The sequence below is a fragment of the Pseudopipra pipra genome, chromosome 21, assembly GCF_036250125.1.
Source record: "Pseudopipra pipra isolate bDixPip1 chromosome 21, bDixPip1.hap1, whole genome shotgun sequence".
Classification (NCBI taxonomy): domain Eukaryota; kingdom Metazoa; phylum Chordata; class Aves; order Passeriformes; family Pipridae; genus Pseudopipra; species Pseudopipra pipra.
Genome location: NC_087569.1, coordinates 6,131,985 through 6,150,943, shown reverse-complemented (window position 1 = coordinate 6,150,943; position 18,959 = coordinate 6,131,985). Strand labels below are relative to the sequence as shown.

The following is an 18,959-nucleotide window of genomic DNA, read 5'->3' as shown; positions in this document are numbered from 1 at the left end:
GGCATTTCAGAACTAGCCAGGTTTCCTAGACCCATCCCAAGGGGATTTGTAAAAAAAAAGAATTATATTAAAATCACTTTTTTTCTACTAATTCTCAGGGTCTCTCAGTAGAAATTATAAAACAGTGTCACAGATTTGCTTTTAAAAGATGCTCCCTTTCACCACCAGATGTGAATAGGCAGCATTTGGATGCTTTGAAGTGTTTTTCAGAGAAGCAAGGCAGGCTGGCCTTCCTGCACTTGTCAAACACACAGTGCCTGGCTCTTAACAAGCTTCCAAGAGCAAAACAAGGATGTTCCCACTCTGTCAAGCACTGAAAACATGCAGGTGCAAATTGTTCCAGCTGGGGTTAGAACTTAACAGGCCACATTATCTTCATTTCAACCCTCATCCATATAAATCCTCCAGCCACCTGCAGACACTGGGAAATGCTCAGCATCTGGTCTTGGTTCATCTGAGTAAGTTACCCAGTATTTGTAGAGAGGAGGCAGTGGAAGGAACGATCATCACCAAGGAATAGCAAGAGGAGAGGTGGGGCTAGGACACAAAGTCTGTGTGATGGGCATCAGGCTACATTCCCTACAGCACAAAACATGAAGAAAACAAGTCTACATAAGGTGCTCACTCCACCTTAGGTACACAAAGGTTTTGAAATTCCACGCTGCTGCAGATTGTCACTACTAATTTCCTCCAGTGGCCCAAATAACGTAGGTGATCTATGAAACCTCGGCAGCAACTGGGCTGTGGAAATAAAGACAACGGAATAAACTTCATAGTTTTTATTCTGCAAAGCAATATGCACATCTTACAAACACAAAATTAATCTAGGAGAGAAATGTCATTTCCAAATCAGCTATTAACCATCATGCAACAAGACAAGTGAAATGTAAGAACAAAACAAAACAAAACAGCCATCTTTAACCCTACAATCACCTGCAGAGGGTTGAAACCAAGGCTCAGATTTTCTATGTAATGCCAAAGAAAACGCAAAAGAAAACGGCAGCTTTCTAAGAACAAGAAAACACGTACAAATAGAATCAAAACTGATTCAAGTCATAGTTAAAAAGAAAAAAGAAAACAAAAAAAGGAAAGATCAATATGATCTGAACTTTAATATTAAGTTTTAACTCTTCTGTTTGGCTGCATTTAACTTTGTACACCGCGCCTAGGAACAATCCAATATCCCTCAGTATTACAGCACGTCCACCTGGAGGGACACTCTCACCTCTCTGCTGCAATACAGGGGTGCAAAGGGATAAACTAAGGCCAAAAATACAACTCTCTAACATCTTCCCTTTTGCATTTGTGGGTCACAATCTTAGTACTTCTGAGGGCTTCAATACAGTGGGTGAGAAGTTTTTGAGCAGGCTCCTTTAATTGTCAACTAGCAAAGCCAGATTAAAAAACCAAATCTCTTTTCCCCAGCAGACCAAATTCCAGTTTGGACATTTGGAGTTTGATTCTTAATTTTGTGAAAGGGAAAGGATTTGGCTTTGCTTTTCCAAAGGAGTCACATTACACTGGATGTTTTCTAGGTATTTCCAGAAATACCTCCCCCCCCAATCCATTTCCTATTTCCTGCCTTTGGTCCCCAGATCAAGCCACCCTTGTAGGCAACTCTCAAAGTCAGTATTAACACAGAAGGCTGGGCATGGGTGAATTAGGAACTGTTTTCAGGAGAAGCTGTCTACCTGTTTGACTCCTCTGACTCGTTTCAGGGAAGCAGCATTAGCCCATAGCAGCATCAGGAGAAAACTGGAAGCTTCGTTTTGTCCCTAGACTTCAAACTAGGCCATGTCTAAAGCTCTGCCTTAACATCCCTGGAGAAAACATGTTAGTTAATACCACTTAAGTAACTGAAACTCTAAAGGAAACATGTTCTGAAGAAAACTGTGACTCGCTTCAAACACTCTTAAGACTCGTGAAGTTACTGAAGTCCCACACACAGCCCAGTGGATACCAATCAATGGTGTCTGTAGGTAACAAACTGAGAATTTTATGCCAGCATAGTTGAGACTATGAGATTCTGAGTTGGCTTTTTTCTTTTGTGTAGTTTAGAGCAGAAGGAGGAGGAAAAAAAAGCCTGTGGGTATGAACGCAGACCTGTTACACTGATGAGAAAGCTGAGAGACGATGAAAGGTCAATTAAGGCAACCAGTGAGATTTTAAAAGCAGTGGTGGAAATGTCTGCAGGAAGACCCTGACTCCTGAAATCAAGGAGGCTACTCAATAAGGAACCAGAAAGAAAAACAGCAAAAGGCAGAATGGGAAAGAGAAGAAATGCACAGAATAAAACCTCGGATTTAAGAATGGACACAGAGAACAGAAAGTGTTTGACTGTGTGGTTTCTTTGACCTTAATCACAACAGCCCTACTCTTCTTGTCATTTTCCCCTGAGTGGACAGCATTAAATGGGAATGACAAAGCCAATCAAAGGGTCATTTTAGCTGCCCTTCGGAGATGGATGGAGAGTCCCAAAGTGAAGCTCTGTAACAGACTATGGGATTTCTTTTCCTTTCATTATTTGCACTTGCCCAAGGCTGTGCAGAGCCCTGACAGACTGTTAATACAATACATCTTTTTATTAAGTTTCACTTTCTAGAAAAAAAAAAAAAAAAGAAGAACTTTACAGAAAGCTGCTCTGCAGCAGAGACACACAATCCTGGCTTGAGGGCTGCGGATGGGAGGCCAAGTGGAAAGTTTTCCAGATAGTCTCTGTGCTGACTGGTTCTCTGGCATTCAGCAAGCCAAATGAAAAAACCAAAAAAACACCCAAAAAATAAATTACAAAAAAAAAAATCAATCAGTACTTTTCAGTAAGAAACATTTTAAAATGGGACTTCACTTCTTAATTTTTTTACTATGAATAAAAGCACAAGTTTGTCCTAAATAGAGCACTATTAAAATGTGAATATGTGTTTCTTTTTTTTTTTTGAAAAAAAATTCTAAAATGTCGATATCTTTTCTTGCAAGCAAGGAGCAAATGGAAGAAAGTATTAGGCCACACAAATACACATTTAAGTCATGTAGTAGATTGGTGGCTTTGGAAATGCAGTATTATATCAAAGGTGCATACTGTTTCAAACACACTGTACATATTGGGCAAAAAAAAATAACCAAAGATCTCTTGGTTTCTTTGAGACACTTGCAAAGGCATCTTAACCTGCCCAGATGCAGCTAGACAAAAATATCTTGCTCTGACTATAAGTAGCCATATCACTAAACATATCTACACAAACATTCCGCTATGTCCACAGGGAAAGACTGAAGGTTTCCGGCCGCACTACGATGCGGAACAAGTGCATCACCTGACCTAGTCTGAATATACTTTTATAAATATGTACAAATCAATTACAGGCACTTGAAATGTCTTTGGTTGGAATAAACCAACATTGCAAGGTAATGTATTCACAGAGTGTCAAGACCCATTCTGGGTTCAGCAGGCAATGATTACGGTTCTCGGTCGTTCTCGGTAAAAGGAGAGGATGGATTATGCTTCTGACAAAGCAACCTAAACAAAAGAGAAAGAAAACATTTAATTAAAGGCAAGTTCTTAATCCTGTTACAGTGATATTACTTATCTCTGTGCAGCTGGCATATCTGTGCTTGCCTTTTCAAAGAACCTTGGGAAGTCTAACTTGGAAAGGAAATCAAAGTAAGTCTGAAGGTGTTTTGTACTCAGCATAATCAATAAAATTAAAAAACTCAAACCATTCAAACCCAAAAAACCAAACCAGCTTATTCTACAAAACATCATTAAGATCAAAAGGTGTCAACAACGGCTTTCTACTTCACAAGTTAATAAATTTAATATTTAATCCTTCAAGCAAAGTGCAAATCCTCCAATGCACTACTGAACAATGACTGCTTCAATAGCTTTGTTATTGTTTTTAATTAAATTCTGATTAACAACCATTAGAAGTATGTATCATGTTTTAGTCAAAGCTTTCAGCCTGTTGTGATAAAAGATAAATAGAACTACTCAATGCCATCTATTCAGTGCTTCACACAAAACAGTTCAAGTAACATCAGAATTATGGCAGAAGAGCTGCAGCCCTGCACTTACTGAGCTGCAATAATCCACTTCTGTGGGACAGAAATCTAATTCTTAGGATGTACAAAGCACATATATGCCTTTTGTAGCACCCACCTATACTGTCCACAGTGAAACACCCATGTCTCTTTGGAAGGCCATTAAATCTACATCTCCAGAGACAAGAAAAACCAGTCTGTCCTGTGTAAAAAACATCTTCTGTGTTTTCTTATCAGAGTCAATATTTTGTTACCACCCAGACTCACCTTTTCAGAGCAGAATTCTGTATTGCTTTGCCTCAGTTTGCTTGGTCTGCCTTTAATAACTGCATAGCAGAACATTGTAATCACCATCACAAAAAGGAAGTAACTGGTGTGCATGAGATGCAGGTTTATTAGGGAGCGATCATCCTGCACAGAGAATTAAAACCATTTACTGACAGAGCACCAAAGGTTGGCATTTTATATTAAAGCAATAATTATCAGATCAACACGGAAATTACTTCATGAATCAAGTTTCCCCCCTTTATGCAGCTGGTGTAGTAATGAAAGCGATTCCTAATTGTGGCACAAAGAGCCAAAATGTTCCTTGTGTTAAAAACCTGTGTTATAGATCTTTTCCCAAATACTGGCAGAGGCTTTTAAATGATTTCAAAATATAAATGTTTGTTATTAAGAGCGGTGAGGCACATGGAGATTACATGAAGACCATCACTGGGGGCAGAGCATTCCCAGCTCTGTCTCAGCCCTGCATAATAAACCAGCACTGAACATGCCTATTTTAGGACGTGAACAGAACCACATTCAATTAAAACAGAGCTAAGCATTTATCCAAAATAACACATAGAAACACCCCAGCACTTACATCTGGAACTATAACAGTTAGTTTGGGATTTAAAGCATGATACACTTTTCCGATTGCTCCTTTGTAACACCAGAAAGGGTTATAATCTTGTGCATATTTGGTGTTAGAGTCCCTTGCTGTGGTGAAGATCTTGTACCACAGGGTAGCATTGCTGTATGTTTCAGGAACACAATGTGGTGGCTGACTGCAGAAAAAACAGAAATAATTAGCACCCTGAGCACATTCTCCATGTTCAGTAAGGACAACTTTTACTGCCCTCTCAAAACCCGGTTTTAATTTGGACCTTCCAAAACAACAGCAAAACCCAAAGCCTAACCAAAAGGGTCTATAAAAACCATATGATTCCCATACTAAGATTAGACTTTAACTGCATGTTGTTCCAGTAAGTCAACATCCCACAGCTTAATTGGGAAAACACTGGTTTTCATAAGGCTTCACACGTGTTAATCTATCTGGTGGTTCTCCAGCTTGGGTTGAACAGTGTCAGGGAATCCAGACAAGACAAAGGGAAACTATTTTATGGAAGGTCTGTGCCTGCTGGGGCAGGGGCATGGCAGCACAATAGCATTTTGCTGATTTCTCAGCAGGGAAGAGGATAAGAACCTTAGGGTCAAATCTTATCTCTCACCCAAGGCAGTGACATTAAATTATAGGGTATCTTTCTTAAATCTCCACGGATTGTTTTGCTCCCAGTGAAGTTTAGGTAGCATGTTGAAAGGCATGTTTAAAAAACATGCTATGGTTTAAAACACCCTCAGAAAAATCTAGTGCTGCTAAAAGACAGCAGAAGTTCCAAGACAAATGTTTTACTGTGGGGGAAGGAGGGAAGGGACATAATTTCCACGGTCAACAGGAATGTTCATCAGGAACTAACATCCTCAGAGAACCAGCTGAGGAATTAATCACCCAGGAACCAGTCTGGGAAGGAGTGTTTAAAAAGCACTTACACAGTGACAGGAAATACATTGCTGGCTGCTGTCACAGTCATGCAGGTTGTGAACACGACCTGCTCGCAGTGGCCATGAAGAACACAGTCATCTGAATTCCAGGCAGCTGGCAGGGTGAATGTAATATTTATTTCCTCATGGGATTCTCTGCCTTTGAGAAAGAGAGAAGGAAAGCTGGTTTTAGTTCACAAAAGTATCTGAGCAACAATCACCAGGATAAGGACAACACACAAAGGACTAAGGCAGCAACCACCACCCTGAATCTGTACCTTTGAAGTCATCCCGGATCTTTACTAGCAACAAAGAGAGCAAAAACAAAGTTAAAAACCAAAACAAACTACAAAAACCCCAGCTGCTGATCTTTCTAATCTCTCCTGCTCCAGAAGAACTGGGGTCACTAAGCTCCTTTCAGAAATTAAAAACTATTTATAAGTGAACTCCTGCATGTTCCAGAGAACTTTATTAGAAAGTAAAATCTTTAGATCTTTAGCCTTTCTCCTCTTAAAAACTTCGTTCCACATTTGTTTTTTCTGATGCTCACTTTTCAAATTGGAGGTATCTGTGTAGACAAAAAGGTACCAGCAGACACTGGACTGCAAATAAAGTCAGGTACAATAACTCCACGTGAATATATTCAGACTCAAAATAAATCCAGGCTGCTGGAAATGGAACTTGCATTTGATAGCTCTTAAAGCAGCAACAAAATAACAACAGGAAACACAATAATATAGATTTGCAGCTATGGGCAATGTCTCTCCACAGGTCTCTCAGGTTCAAGACTCCTTCAGGGATTATTATAAAATGCAACCCTGGCTAAAAGCTAAAATTCAGTGAGGTTCTATTATCAATTTCCATTAATTTTCTAAAAACTCCTGTCAAAACTTACTGGTAGGCAGCCACACAGCAGACTGGTCATTCCCCACCACAGAAACTGTAATCATCTTATCTGTTGCTGTTTGTGATATTAAAGCTTATTCACATATGTATTTCAGATAAACCACATTTTTTTAGACAACATGATACTTGCTCTCTAATGTATATTTGTCACTGCCTTTAAAATGTCAGTTAAGGACCTGAAGATGTATCAAGACAGATCTGAATACAGTCACTTTACAAGCTTTTGCTGTTTGGAATTCTGTTGGCTTAAAAATTACCTTCCATTGTTATTAGGTTAATCATTTAAAACTGCAAAGACTGATCTGGGTCCATCTGCAGGTTCTTTGCCACTCTGAATGCAGGGAAGAGTTCTTCTAACAAAGAAGTAAAGGGCTCTACACAGGAATATACTCACAACAAATCTGGAAACACATCTCTGTTGTACACAAAAGATTTATATACCAATAATTAGCTGGTGAACTTTGATTATACAGTTAGCATTCAAATGATAGAAGCATTTAAATCACAGAATAGTTTGGGTTGGAAGGGAAAATTCAACTCATTCCACGCCCCTGCCATGGGCAGGGAACCTTCCACTATCCCAGGCTGCTCCAAGCCCTGTCCAACCTGGCCTTGGACACTTCCAGGGATGGGGCAGCCACAGCTTCTGTGGGCAACCTGTGCCAGGGCCTCACCACCCTCACAGGGAAGAATTTCTTCCCTAATATCCAATCTAAGCCTACTTTCTTTCAGCTTGAAGCCAATCCCTCTTGAAATGAAAAAACCTCTAAGAGTCAACTGTAAACTGAATTTTTAAAGGCCCAGTCTTGCATACCTGAAAGTCCAATTTGGTGCCCAAAAATTGTGGAGCTCAGATGTGTGACATTGCGAGAATATCCTCCAAATGGTCTGAGTGGGTCCAGGGTCAGTGTGATGGTAACTGAGATGTTTATTGGGCCAGAGTCCTCCAGAGTCTGTGGGGACTGTGTGGAAGATCTCGCCTGTCCACTGGTCACGGTGCTCTCTGGAGTTGTGGTGTCGTTGATGAGATGCTTCAAGGTTTCATTCTCAGATATACAGAAGTCCAAATCATTAAACCTCAGGAGGAAAGTATTCCAGTCCTTAAAACAAACACAGAGATTTCAACCAGATTAGCCAGTTTCTGCTGGCTGCCACCTCTGGGGAGCTGTGCACGCCTTGAGAGGCACCATCCTGCCCTGTTCCAAGCCATTTAACAAAAATTACATGGCTCACAAAGCAAGCACAAACACCACCAGGGCTGTCTCAACAACGGGGCAAGCTGTTTGCAGAAGTCAGATGTGTTCAATCCCAGCCACTGCCTGACCACAGCTCAGCACAGCATCCTCTGAACTACAAAGGGAACATCCTAACTCGGTCTGTTCCCACCGTGCCCAGGGTAGGAGCGGTTTCTGGTGAGGTTTCCCTCATTACAGAACAGTCCTGCTAGGTAAGGAGTTCCCCAAAACAGCCAGCTGGGCCAACAGAGCAAGAAACAGGAAGGTTTCTAGACATAGTAGGGAAGATCCATGACAGATGATTTGGGCTCATTCTCGAAATAAAACAAGACTGCCAAACAGTGACACCAACAGCCTCTCCCCTGTTGAGAGGCAAGTATAAATGAAGACAATCTCCCACAAGACTCTGTGCTCTCCCATAATGTTCTGATTCTGGCCAGGACAGGGGTAATTTTTTGCAGGAGCTGAGTTATGCTACACCACCTCACATCATTGGTGGGGGAAAGAGTGTTCCTTCCAGCTGAGAAAACATGGTGGCGGGAGCTGTCCAGTGTTGTCTATTCTCGGGAATGTCAGTCCATGTAAATAATTTCTTTTCTTACACCTTTTGTCATTGATATTGTTGCTGTTACTGTTTGTTTTGCTATGTCATTGCTGTTTCCAGTAAACTGTTCTTATTTCAACCTGTGATCTTTGCCTTTTGTGCTTCCAGCTGGAGAGGGGGAGCAGGGAACACTCAGTGGGGGCACTGAACATTCCTAAACCACAACACAAGACAGAGTTCTTGGGGGGGGGGAAATAATCCACTGCTTAGCTCAGGAACTTTTTGTACCTACCTCTGTCATTTCTGGTGACTTGATCTCCTTGATTTTGAAGAAATAACCCAGTGTCAGGAAAGCTATTGCCATAGCACTGACACTGATCATAAAGACCACGAGCGGAGGTCGGCTGCTGATGTAAACCTTCAGGTTCTCCAACAGGTTTATGTAGAACATTATTCTGATTGTTCACCTGAAAAGAAAGAATATTACAACAGAGTGACTGGGCTGTGTGCTACAGTGTGGAGGGGCTGGCAGATCACACCAGACAAAAGTTTGACGACAAGAAATGGAATCGTACGCCGAAGTGAGATTCAATTATCCGACTGCACTGCTCACTGAACACAGACTGTGAGCCTTAAATACAGCATAAATCAAAACATGCTCGACATCACCTTCTCAGCACCTGAAACTGCCAGCTGGGAACAGATTTTAAGAAATGAGGAGAACTTCCAGCACAGCCCAGTATCACTGATAAGAAATAAACCCAGTTCTTTCCTTTCCCCACACCCCGAGGCAGGATATATACACACTGTTACACCTGAATTCCAGTGAGGTTTGGATTCACCAAATTACAGTGTGGACAGAGTTGTAACACAGCCCACAGGTCAAACCTTGTATACCCTTTCAAAACTGAGGCTGGAGCCTTAAGGATCCCTCTTTACACCATCCTTAGCCCCAAATGCCTCTACTTTCAAAACAGGATCTGAGAAGCATTTTAGGCTTCTGCATCAAGAATCCTGAGGTCAGAAACACCTAAGAACTGCACTAGGGTGGAGGCTGGAAGACTCTATTTGATTCTTGCAGGATCTAGAACTTTTGCTAGAGTCTGGAAGCAAAGACAGACTTACACATGCTGAGGAAATGTACTGCATCATTAATTTTTGTCCAAAATATAATATTTTGTCTGATTCCACTCCTGAATTTTCATTTACAGAGCAGAAAGACCCAAATTAACTTTACTGTATCAACTTCCCCATCTCCACTCAAAAGGAAAAGCAAACAGTCCAGTGTTAAAGGGCAGTCTTGTGACATCTACTTGAGAAGGTCTGCAAGGAGTTACTTCAAGCCAACCTCTTATCTATGTCATACCTAAAATCCTGGCTGAAAAGGCTTTTAACCCCAACTGAACTAGAAAGGCAGTTCCCACCAATGTGCTGCCTATCTCCAAAATTCATAGGGAAAGGCCAGCTTCAGAACCAGCATCTTAGAGAATTCCACACTGCTAGAGTTAATGTTTGAGCATCCATACAGGTCTGGTAACATTTAATTAAGTCAGGAACTCTGCTCCCTGCAGGTCTGGGTGATCCTCACTGACTCTTATTAAAAGCACACAGTTGTCATTTAGAATCCAGGTGCAGCAGGGCTGAGGATGAGAGGGACAGGTTTTGAGAAACAGGGCAAGGGAGGGAGTGATCTTTGATCTGATCTATTGATTTAAAAGAAAACAAAAGAAGGGTAAAGGACAAGCATTGAAACAAAGCCTTTTTCAGATCCTTCAGTATACAATGATCACAACTTCCTTGTGTATACTCAGGATTTTACTGGCAGAAATGCTCCCATTAGTATTAACAGAAGAAATACCGACAAAACCTGCAAAACTGCCCCAGAGAGAGGGAAAAATTCAGCTTACAGAGAAGAGCCCCGAGGTCCTGCAACAATAACACAACACTGAGTTGTGCCTGCTGACTCTCCCCACACACCTACTTGCTCTCCTGGGTGAAACCTGCTGAGACAGTGCTCTGCAGAGCACAAGACCACGTCCTGGGTTTACTATTTTGCACCATCAACCCATTTTCATCCACTCTGCAAAGACCAGGAAAGCCAGCAAGTTTTTATCAGGGAGAACAACCGGGTGCTGCAAACACCTCTCCAAAAATAAGGTGTGCCTCTGAGTGAGAGCACAGTGCAGGGGAAGGGGGGGAAGGAGAGAGGAAAGAAAAGGTGATGATAAATGTGCACCTTACCAGAACTCCTCTCTTTGTCCCAGACCAGCTGTGCCACGGCCAAACAGGCCAGTGAAGGTGTCAGAAGGCAGGAATGAGAGGGGAAGGCAGAGCTGGTGCTGGCAGGGATCATGCTGGGGACGATCCGCCCTCCCGCATGTTCTGCCTGTCTTGTCCCTGGCAGCAAATTTCTTAAATGAGCCCTAGTTAAAAATCCCAAACACTCCATCTAGAAACATTGGAGACACATGTTGAGATGGAAAAAGATCAAAAGATAAACCAAAAGCAGAGTTGTATTCAGTGCTCCCTTCTGAATTTCCTTTTGAAAACACCACAGATGCAGGGTTTATTGCAGCATTTAATCAGAGCTGAGTGTCACTCACAGCATATACAGGGCTGTGAGTCCTTTTTAAAGGGGCTTCCAACAGCTCCATTAGCATGTTTGTTTACCACAGGGCCTAAATTCAGCCATAAAACGGGATGTGCTGAAAAGCACACGCAGGAAAATATTTGGGCTAATATTTTTATGTAAGAGAGCACCGGCTTTTAAGTGCCAGTTGCTTAATATGCTCCCATAACTCAACGGCTTTGAAAGCAATTAGAAAATGCTATAAGCCTCAATTTCCGAGGCCTAATATGCCTTTTGAGCATTTGTGAGAGAAAAGGGAACAACTGTGGATTTCAATACTAGAGCTGACATGAAAACAGCAATTGGATATGGCTGGTGCAAACCAGAATGACAAACGTTTCCACACTGCTGCCCGAAGAGCTACTGATTTTTTATCAAAGTACTTAAATAACATTAATTATTAAAGAATTCGTGAACCAGATCACTGCAGGTACGTCTAAATGTATATTCCCACTAGATTTTAGGGCTTTCTTAACCTCCTCCTTTCTCTTAGGACCCGTGAGAATCACAACACAGACACAATTCTTTTACCAGCTCCAGCTGTAACTAACTCCCTCCTCTGTGTAAACGAATAACTTAAAGACTATGATTTAGACTTTTATTTCTTCTTCACACAGTTAAAAAAAAGAAACCCAATGCTATTACCTCCTGGCAGGTCAGGCAAGCAAGATCAGATTTCACTTTTTAGCCAAATAAATAATTTAGTGAGTGGCTCTAATGACTCTGCTGCCTCTCCCCACTCTGGCTAAGCTTTTTAATACTTGTTAGGCTGACTGGGGAGATTTTTACTGCACAAGTAGCTCAAGTACAACGGGAAGAATGAAAACTGCCAGCCTGGAACATTGGCCACCAGCTCCAAAGTAATTGCTGGGTAGTGAAGGGTGTTCATCGGGACCAAATGCAGAGTTACAGCTGATGGAACTCACTGGGAAACCCTGGACAAGCCCTGGAGATGCTCTTAAATCAGGCCCCACAAAGCCTGGAAATTCTGTTATACAGGTGAAGAGATACAAATGGAAAAGGATAGGATGGAAATATAACAGTTAATCTACCAGAGTCCCAGGGAAACAGAGATTTGGGCAGCTGTCTAAAAAGCAAGAAAATAGTCACGTATTCTGCAATTCGGGGAATTTCCCTCCGGTACAGCTCAAGATCACAGACAGCAACCTCAAAGGAATAACATTTGTAATTCCTCCTTATTTATATATGAAAAAAGGAAACTGCTGAAACAGACAGATGAGGTTTTTTGAGAATAAATTACAAATAAGGAAAATCTTGAAGTCTGTTGCAAAGACCAAAAAGTCAATGAAGTGAGTCACAGCTGAAGTATTAAATTCCCATTTCAGAGCTTAATATCAAAGGAACTGAATCCCTAACAACAATAAAAAAATGTATGCTGTACTAAAGCAGATATTAAAAGCAAAATTGCAGTTGCCAAAAGGAAAAAAACCCACCCAAACATGAATTTTAAAGAGATCAAAACTGTTTGACATTTTTTACCTGTATCTTACCATAATGTCAACTACCATCTTCCCACTAGAAAGCTTAAGATGATGGAATTTCCTTATAAATAATCCCCATTCTTGTTGTGCATGTAAAGATATTCAGTCTAGAGGAAGGGTTTAAATACAAAACCACCACTGAAATATCTTAAGGAAGAAAACTGTGGGTGGAAGGGAAGGACACAGGCAGCACTGCCCCATGAAGACCTCGGATGTTTTCCAAGCCTGAACATCTCACTGCACAGAACAGAGTTTAATCTGAGCTGTGCAGCTCAGTTTATTTATAAATCAATTAGGTTTTCAAAGCTGCCCCATTACCAGCAGTACAATGGGGTTAGGAAATGGGTCACATCAGGGTTAACCACTTTGAATGAAAATAATGTTGCTGCCAGAAAAATATTTACTAACACAAATCAATCCAAGGGTGATTTTCTTAGCAAACCATCCCTAAATAACATGCAAACAAAGCAGTGCTGTTCATCTCAAATTAAAGTGCCACTCATTTCAGAGTAGTAAACAGCAGCAGGTACCAAAATTACCTTTAATTTTGTTTTCTTCTCTTCAAATCGAACTTGGTATCCAACACCGAAAAAACTAAAAGAGTGAAGCAGAACAGATCCCAGGTGTGTGAGCTGGGAAGTTGGGGTTGGAGCTGGGATAAGCAAATGACATGGACATGGGATTGAAGGCACCCTCAGCAAGTCTGACAATGACACCAAGCCGTGTGGAGGGAAGGGATCCCACCCAGGGGGATCTGGAGAGGTGGGGCTCATGAGGTCCAACAAGGCCAAGTGCAAGATTTACTTTACCATACTGATATCTGCGGGGAAATCCTTTTAGAAAGCAGATAAGGACCGTGTGGGATGAAACTGTACAGCCTAAAATCTCTGTCAGCAGCAGAAGGGCAGGCAGGAAGGAGGAATTCATCCTAGAGGAACGAAAGGAGGGGAATCCTCCAGAGCAGAGCACTACCTCTGTCCAGCTGAGCCTCTTCTCCTTCTCCTGTTCTTCACTGTTAAAATATACACCAAAGTAAACAACCTCCCAGTAAATGCCACTGGACTTCTCCACAACACAGAGGAAAAGAAGTGACTGGGGTGTGTGGAGGAGGGTGAAACCTGCTGAAAACATCACCTTGGATTCTTGAACCCACTGCAACCGAACACAACCAAAAGATCTGCAGCCAGATGTGCACAAGCACATCTCCTCCCCCAGGACTGCTCCAGGAGAAAGCTCCTGAGTGGGAGATAACAGAGGATTGGCTCAAACCAGACAGTGGCTTATCAGTTTTCTGAGCTATTTTATTCTACAAATAAAACTCCCCATATTTCCCTACAGCCTGGAAGCAGAAATTGTGGCAGAAAAACGGCCTGGCCCTTTGCATATGCAAAGAGCACAGGCAGAGGACACTGTACAGGGCAGAACAAGAGTGAGAATGTCACCTGTTGAAAAGGACATTCCTTCCTGGTGTTATTCTGATAAATAATAAATATGGAAGCGGATTATTAACAAAAGCCTGAGAGCCTGGGGACTCGCGAGAACAGAATGAAGCAAAATGCTTCATACTTGCATGAAATGTTTCTCTCCAGCCCTCAAAACCCTTTTCAAAGCATAATTAAGCATTTCAACGTCCCCAAGAGCTCCATGAACAGCAAACGTTTCAGTTCTGCCCATAAAACAAAGCCAAGGAAGTAATTTGGTTGGTTATAGCAAATTTTAAAGACCAAATTGATGTTGAATTTCAAACACCCATGTTTCTGACTTTAACTCTCTATAAAGACAGAAAAGTTACTATAAAAGGCAGGTGACTTAAGAAATCAAATGGAAAATATGTGGATCACCCATTACTCAACCTGTGTATGACAGCCCCTCCCAAAAAATACGTGTTGTAGCCCAAAATGTCTGTGGTGGATTTACCACAAGCACCTGAACTCTGTGCCAGCTGCTGCTCCTGGGACAGCAAAGCTGATTTTCATTTCCCACTTGAAGAAAAATTGATGCAGAAACAGACAAATCCAAACAAGCTCCAAATATTTTTTTTTTTTAAATGCTAGGAGTTTAAAAAAAAAAAAAAAGAATCAGTAAAGGGTTATAAGTTAAGAAGTTATAAGTTAGGAAATATAAATAATGTGAGGAAGCCTTTTTTCACTGGTCCAATGAACTCTGAATTCTGACTTTTGTTAAAAGTGAAAAACACAATTTAAAACATAGCCAGCTGTAAAATCAAAATGAACCTTACCTCTGGTTGAAAATACATATTTTGGTGCCAAACTTGAAAAGGGCAAGCGAGCCTGTGCCATGGGGACGAGGACACTTCCATATAGGAAGGTATATGGGCATTTTTAAACCTTCCAACTTCTACAAGCCAAAGTCATGACTTACAACATGACTTACCATAATCTAAATAATACAGACTACAATAAAACATACAATAATAGACTGAAGGGCTTTGAAGTTGTATTAAAAATGATATTCTGGTTACTGCTGCTTAGCAAGAGAACCTGGGAGAGGAAGGCAAAAGTAAAGTTATGTTGTTTTATAGGATCTTTAAAGACCCATGAGAAATTAAATTCTGTGTATACTGTACTGACAACGGCCAAACAAATACAGGACATCTTTAATCAAGAAATATGTAAATGCTCACTAACAGTTTAATAATCAGGAACTGGTTGAGTGCCCAGTTTAATAAGGTTAATTGCTGACTTCTTTAAAGCCACCTGTCAAGGAATGTGGTACCAAATTCAGCAGTGAAATGCTAGAAAAAGGCTCTTCAGCCTGTAATGAGAACTGTAAGGAGACAAGGTTGCAGAGAGATACACAGCTTGAATCCCAAGCAGAAAATGACTGACAAGTGGAGGAAATGGCAGCTTTGGGGAATGGCAAAATAAAGAGCTCTGGGTGTAGAAAGAAGGTAATTCTGGCTGTGTGAGACAAGCAGGAAAGCAGCCAGTAGCCACTTATGAAAATAGAAACAGCAGCAAAAACAACTGAAATAAGGGACCTGGGCAACAGCTGAAATATGAAGGCTATGGCAGTAATATTATCATGTCACATCAGCAATATTATCACTTCACCCCCACTGGTCAAAGGAAACAGGACTTTATTTTGCTCAGCCCAAACTCCCGTAGGTGAGTTCAGTTTCCATTTTACAGATAACTAACAAAAACCGACATGCCAGGACACCAGTTTTCTTCCAAAACAAAACTTGGGAGTTCTGAGTCCTGGGAACCAGCTTTATTCACAGGTCAGGACGGTCTTCTCAAAGAGAAAATAAACTCCCACACATACTTGCTTTTGGCAAGGGCAGCTTTGGGAAAAGCAACAGAATTCTGACACCAGTGAGTTTCATTAACACCCAGTTTAGGGCTCGTTTGATAAAACAGCTTCATTTCTGCAAAACCTCCGATGCTTTAATAAAACCCGAGATGATCACAGGTGACAGACCTGCAGGATCAGGTCGGGAGGTGTTCCAGGAGGGAGCTGCACACAGGGGGCTGGATGTGCCAGGTTCCTTCTCCCCTGTCTCTCCGGGCTCATCCGGCTCACACAAAGGGCACCAAGGTCTGTTTGTTCGTGCCCTCGGATGCTCCCCGGTGCTCACAGAGCACAGTGACTATTTTGTCTTATCAGGCGGCATTTCAAGTTCTTGTCTTTCAAGTGGAAGAGAAGAATCGCATTCCACCGGCCCCGAGCCACTCCTCAAATCGCGGGAGGTAACAAAGCCACCAAGGGCTTAATCCTCTCCGATGCGACTAAATCTGGGGTCAGGGAGCATCATTCAGTCCCGCAGGCACAATTCAATATTATCTCGCAATTCAATACGATCTCTGCTCAGTCTGCCTACAAAAGTTATCCCTGTCCTGGGCACACCTGCTGACCAGGAGCTGGATTGCAGCCACCGGCTGATTCCCAGGGACCGGAGGGGGATGGAAGCGGCAATAACTCACCGGATGAAAGTCGAAACATTTTGTATGTGCAGCCTAAAAGCTCAAGGATTAGTGCGTTATCTCCTGGAACTCAGCCTTTATAAAAACGCAGTAATGATTTCCCACAGCAGGCCCGGCCGTGAGAGGGTCTCTCCTTCCACGACAGGTTCTCCTCCCAATCGCAAAAAGTTCATGGAAGTTCGACGAGGATGTGGAGAGCAACCCTTAATGAATCCCTATCTACACTCCAGGATTGTCTAACAGGGAAAATTACACCGCCAGAGCTAATCCCGCCAATAAATTTTCCCCAGAGAAGACAAATTCTTAAACAGCAAAGAAAGGGAAAAGGAGGGGAAAAAAAAAACAACCCAACACCCAGCTGTGCTGTAATCTGTTCTCTCCAACCTTTCCGATACATAGTTTGAATTTAACAGGGGGATGTAGCAGCCATGTTCCCAGGCATGATGCACCAGAAATTTTATTATTAAAGACGTCATGAGATCGTTAGTCAAGTTAAACCCCAGAAGAGTAAAAGAGGATGAAACACAAGTACGTAGCGAATAGGAAAAAAATAAAAAAAAAAAGAAAAGAAAAAAAAAGGCGCAACCAAACAAAAAAACCCTAATGTAGGAATCACTATTCAGAAGCTATTTTGAAACGGAAATACAGCGCTACTGAAATTACTCTTTTTTTGCCGTTTTGGTTTTTTTTTTTTCTGGTACGACGCCACACATACAAAGTTCAAACTAACGGACCCCGTTTAAAAATAATTAATAATAATAATTTAAATAATAAAGCCAAGTCAAGGCTAAAATCCACGAGGCTGAGCCAAACCACAGCCAAACCAACCCGCCCGGCCCAGAGCCCGCTCCCGACACCGGCGGGACCCCAGGTCCCCCCACCCACCCCCGCCAGGCCGCGGGGCCGCCCCCGTCCCCTCCTTACCGGCGCCCCGGGCCGGGCGGGGCTCAGAGGCGGCGGCGCTGCCGAGCGGGCGGGCTCTGCACCATCGTCCTGCCCGGCCGGGGGGGAGAGGCCGCTGCCCGGGCAGAGCCCGGGACAGACACACGGAGCCCGGGACAGACACACGGAGCCCGGGACAGACACACGGCCGGGCCCGCCCCCGCCGCCGCTTCCGGGGCCGCAGCCGTGACCCCTCACCCGCCGGGCGGGCCGACGGTGGCGCGGGGGGGACAAGATTGCGGCGGCGCCGGCAGCGCGGGAGGAGCCGGCGGCGGGCGGGGCCCTGGCAGCGCCTGCGACCGGGAACGGGCTCGGGAATGGCTCCACGAGAATGGGCTCCACCGGGAGTGGGCTCGGGAGCGGCACCGAGCAGGAACAGGCCCCGGGAGCGGCTCCGCCGAACCTTGTCGGGGTTCACCGCCTTGTCCCCTCAGGCCGGTGCAGCCCCGCTCCTCCCTCCCTCCCGACACTCCTCGCCTTCTCCAGCCGCTCTTCACCCCCTTTTCCAACAAAAAACTTCCAATAAAAACTACCCAAAACATCTCTTTTCTTTTGTTCGATAGTTTTCTAAAGGTGCCCAATACCTTGAAGGGTTCGGGGTTAAATGCTTAAAGCAAAGGGCATAACAGAAGAAACCGTCATCATAACCGCCATTAATATTTATCATTATAATTATCAGTAATAACAGTAATATTAATATAATGGTGATATAATTAGTATGGTGATGATTATGCTGTTCACAGGAGGATAATGTGAAATCTTTTCCCCTGAAGCTGTAACACACCGGAGTGATTCCAGGGAAGCACATGGATGGTGTGGGGATGGGTGAAGGGACAGAGCCGGGCTCTGCCAGGAATTGGTACTTTAGGAGGGTAAAACTAAATAGTTTCCTGAACTTCGTGCCTTCAAAGATGTCCAAGACAGCCCTGAATTAATGACTACTAGTCACAGTCAAAGCCTCCTCCCGCCCGAGGCCTGTGGAAGGCAGGAGGTAGCACAGTTGGCAGCCTCTCAGACAGCAAAAAATCATCCTGTAAAAAACACCAGTCCTGTACACACCTGGCTGCAGATCCAGGACAAGGACGTGTTCACCTCTCACAGGATGCCCGGATGAAGTGTCCAGCTGTCGGGTCTCCTGTGGCAGCCACTCGAGCGTCTGAGTCTCCGAGGGTCAGCTCTGTGTCAGATGGAAAAACGCTCCTTGTGCCCCAACCCTCGTAACCCCCGTTTCCAAACCGCTGTTCAGCAGCACCAGCTGTACCAGCATCTGCCAGTGCCTCCCTCCCCAGCCACAGGAGAATATACCCTAGAGCACTTGTAAACACTGATGATAACTGGGTAGAAGAAATCAATCGAATTTTGTAACTCGGTTGTGCGGAACCAAAGACGCCGCACAGTTTAATTAACCAGCATTTCCTG

At 43.1% G+C, this 18,959-nt stretch overlaps 1 protein-coding gene across 2 annotated transcripts; it reads right to left on the bottom strand.

The window, feature by feature from the left end:
- Positions 1-764: 764 nt before the first annotated feature.
- Positions 765-18,743, bottom strand: TMEM248 (transmembrane protein 248). 2 transcript variants are annotated; one of them, XM_064677902.1, is made up of 7 exons: positions 18,600-18,743; positions 8,813-8,987; positions 7,556-7,841; positions 5,845-5,995; positions 4,898-5,081; positions 4,300-4,443; positions 765-3,511 (listed from the first exon to the last, which is right to left on the bottom strand). In XM_064677902.1, the coding sequence occupies exons 2-7, from the start codon at positions 8,969-8,971 to the stop codon at positions 3,491-3,493; spliced, it is 945 nt and encodes a 314-aa protein (XP_064533972.1). In that variant the 5' UTR covers positions 8,972-8,987; positions 18,600-18,743; the 3' UTR covers positions 765-3,490. The 2 variants fall into 2 exon arrangements, with proteins under 2 accessions (XP_064533972.1, XP_064533973.1); XM_064677903.1 differs by lacking the exon at positions 18,600-18,743 and adding an exon at positions 17,523-17,707.
- Positions 18,744-18,959: the final 216 nt, after the last annotated feature.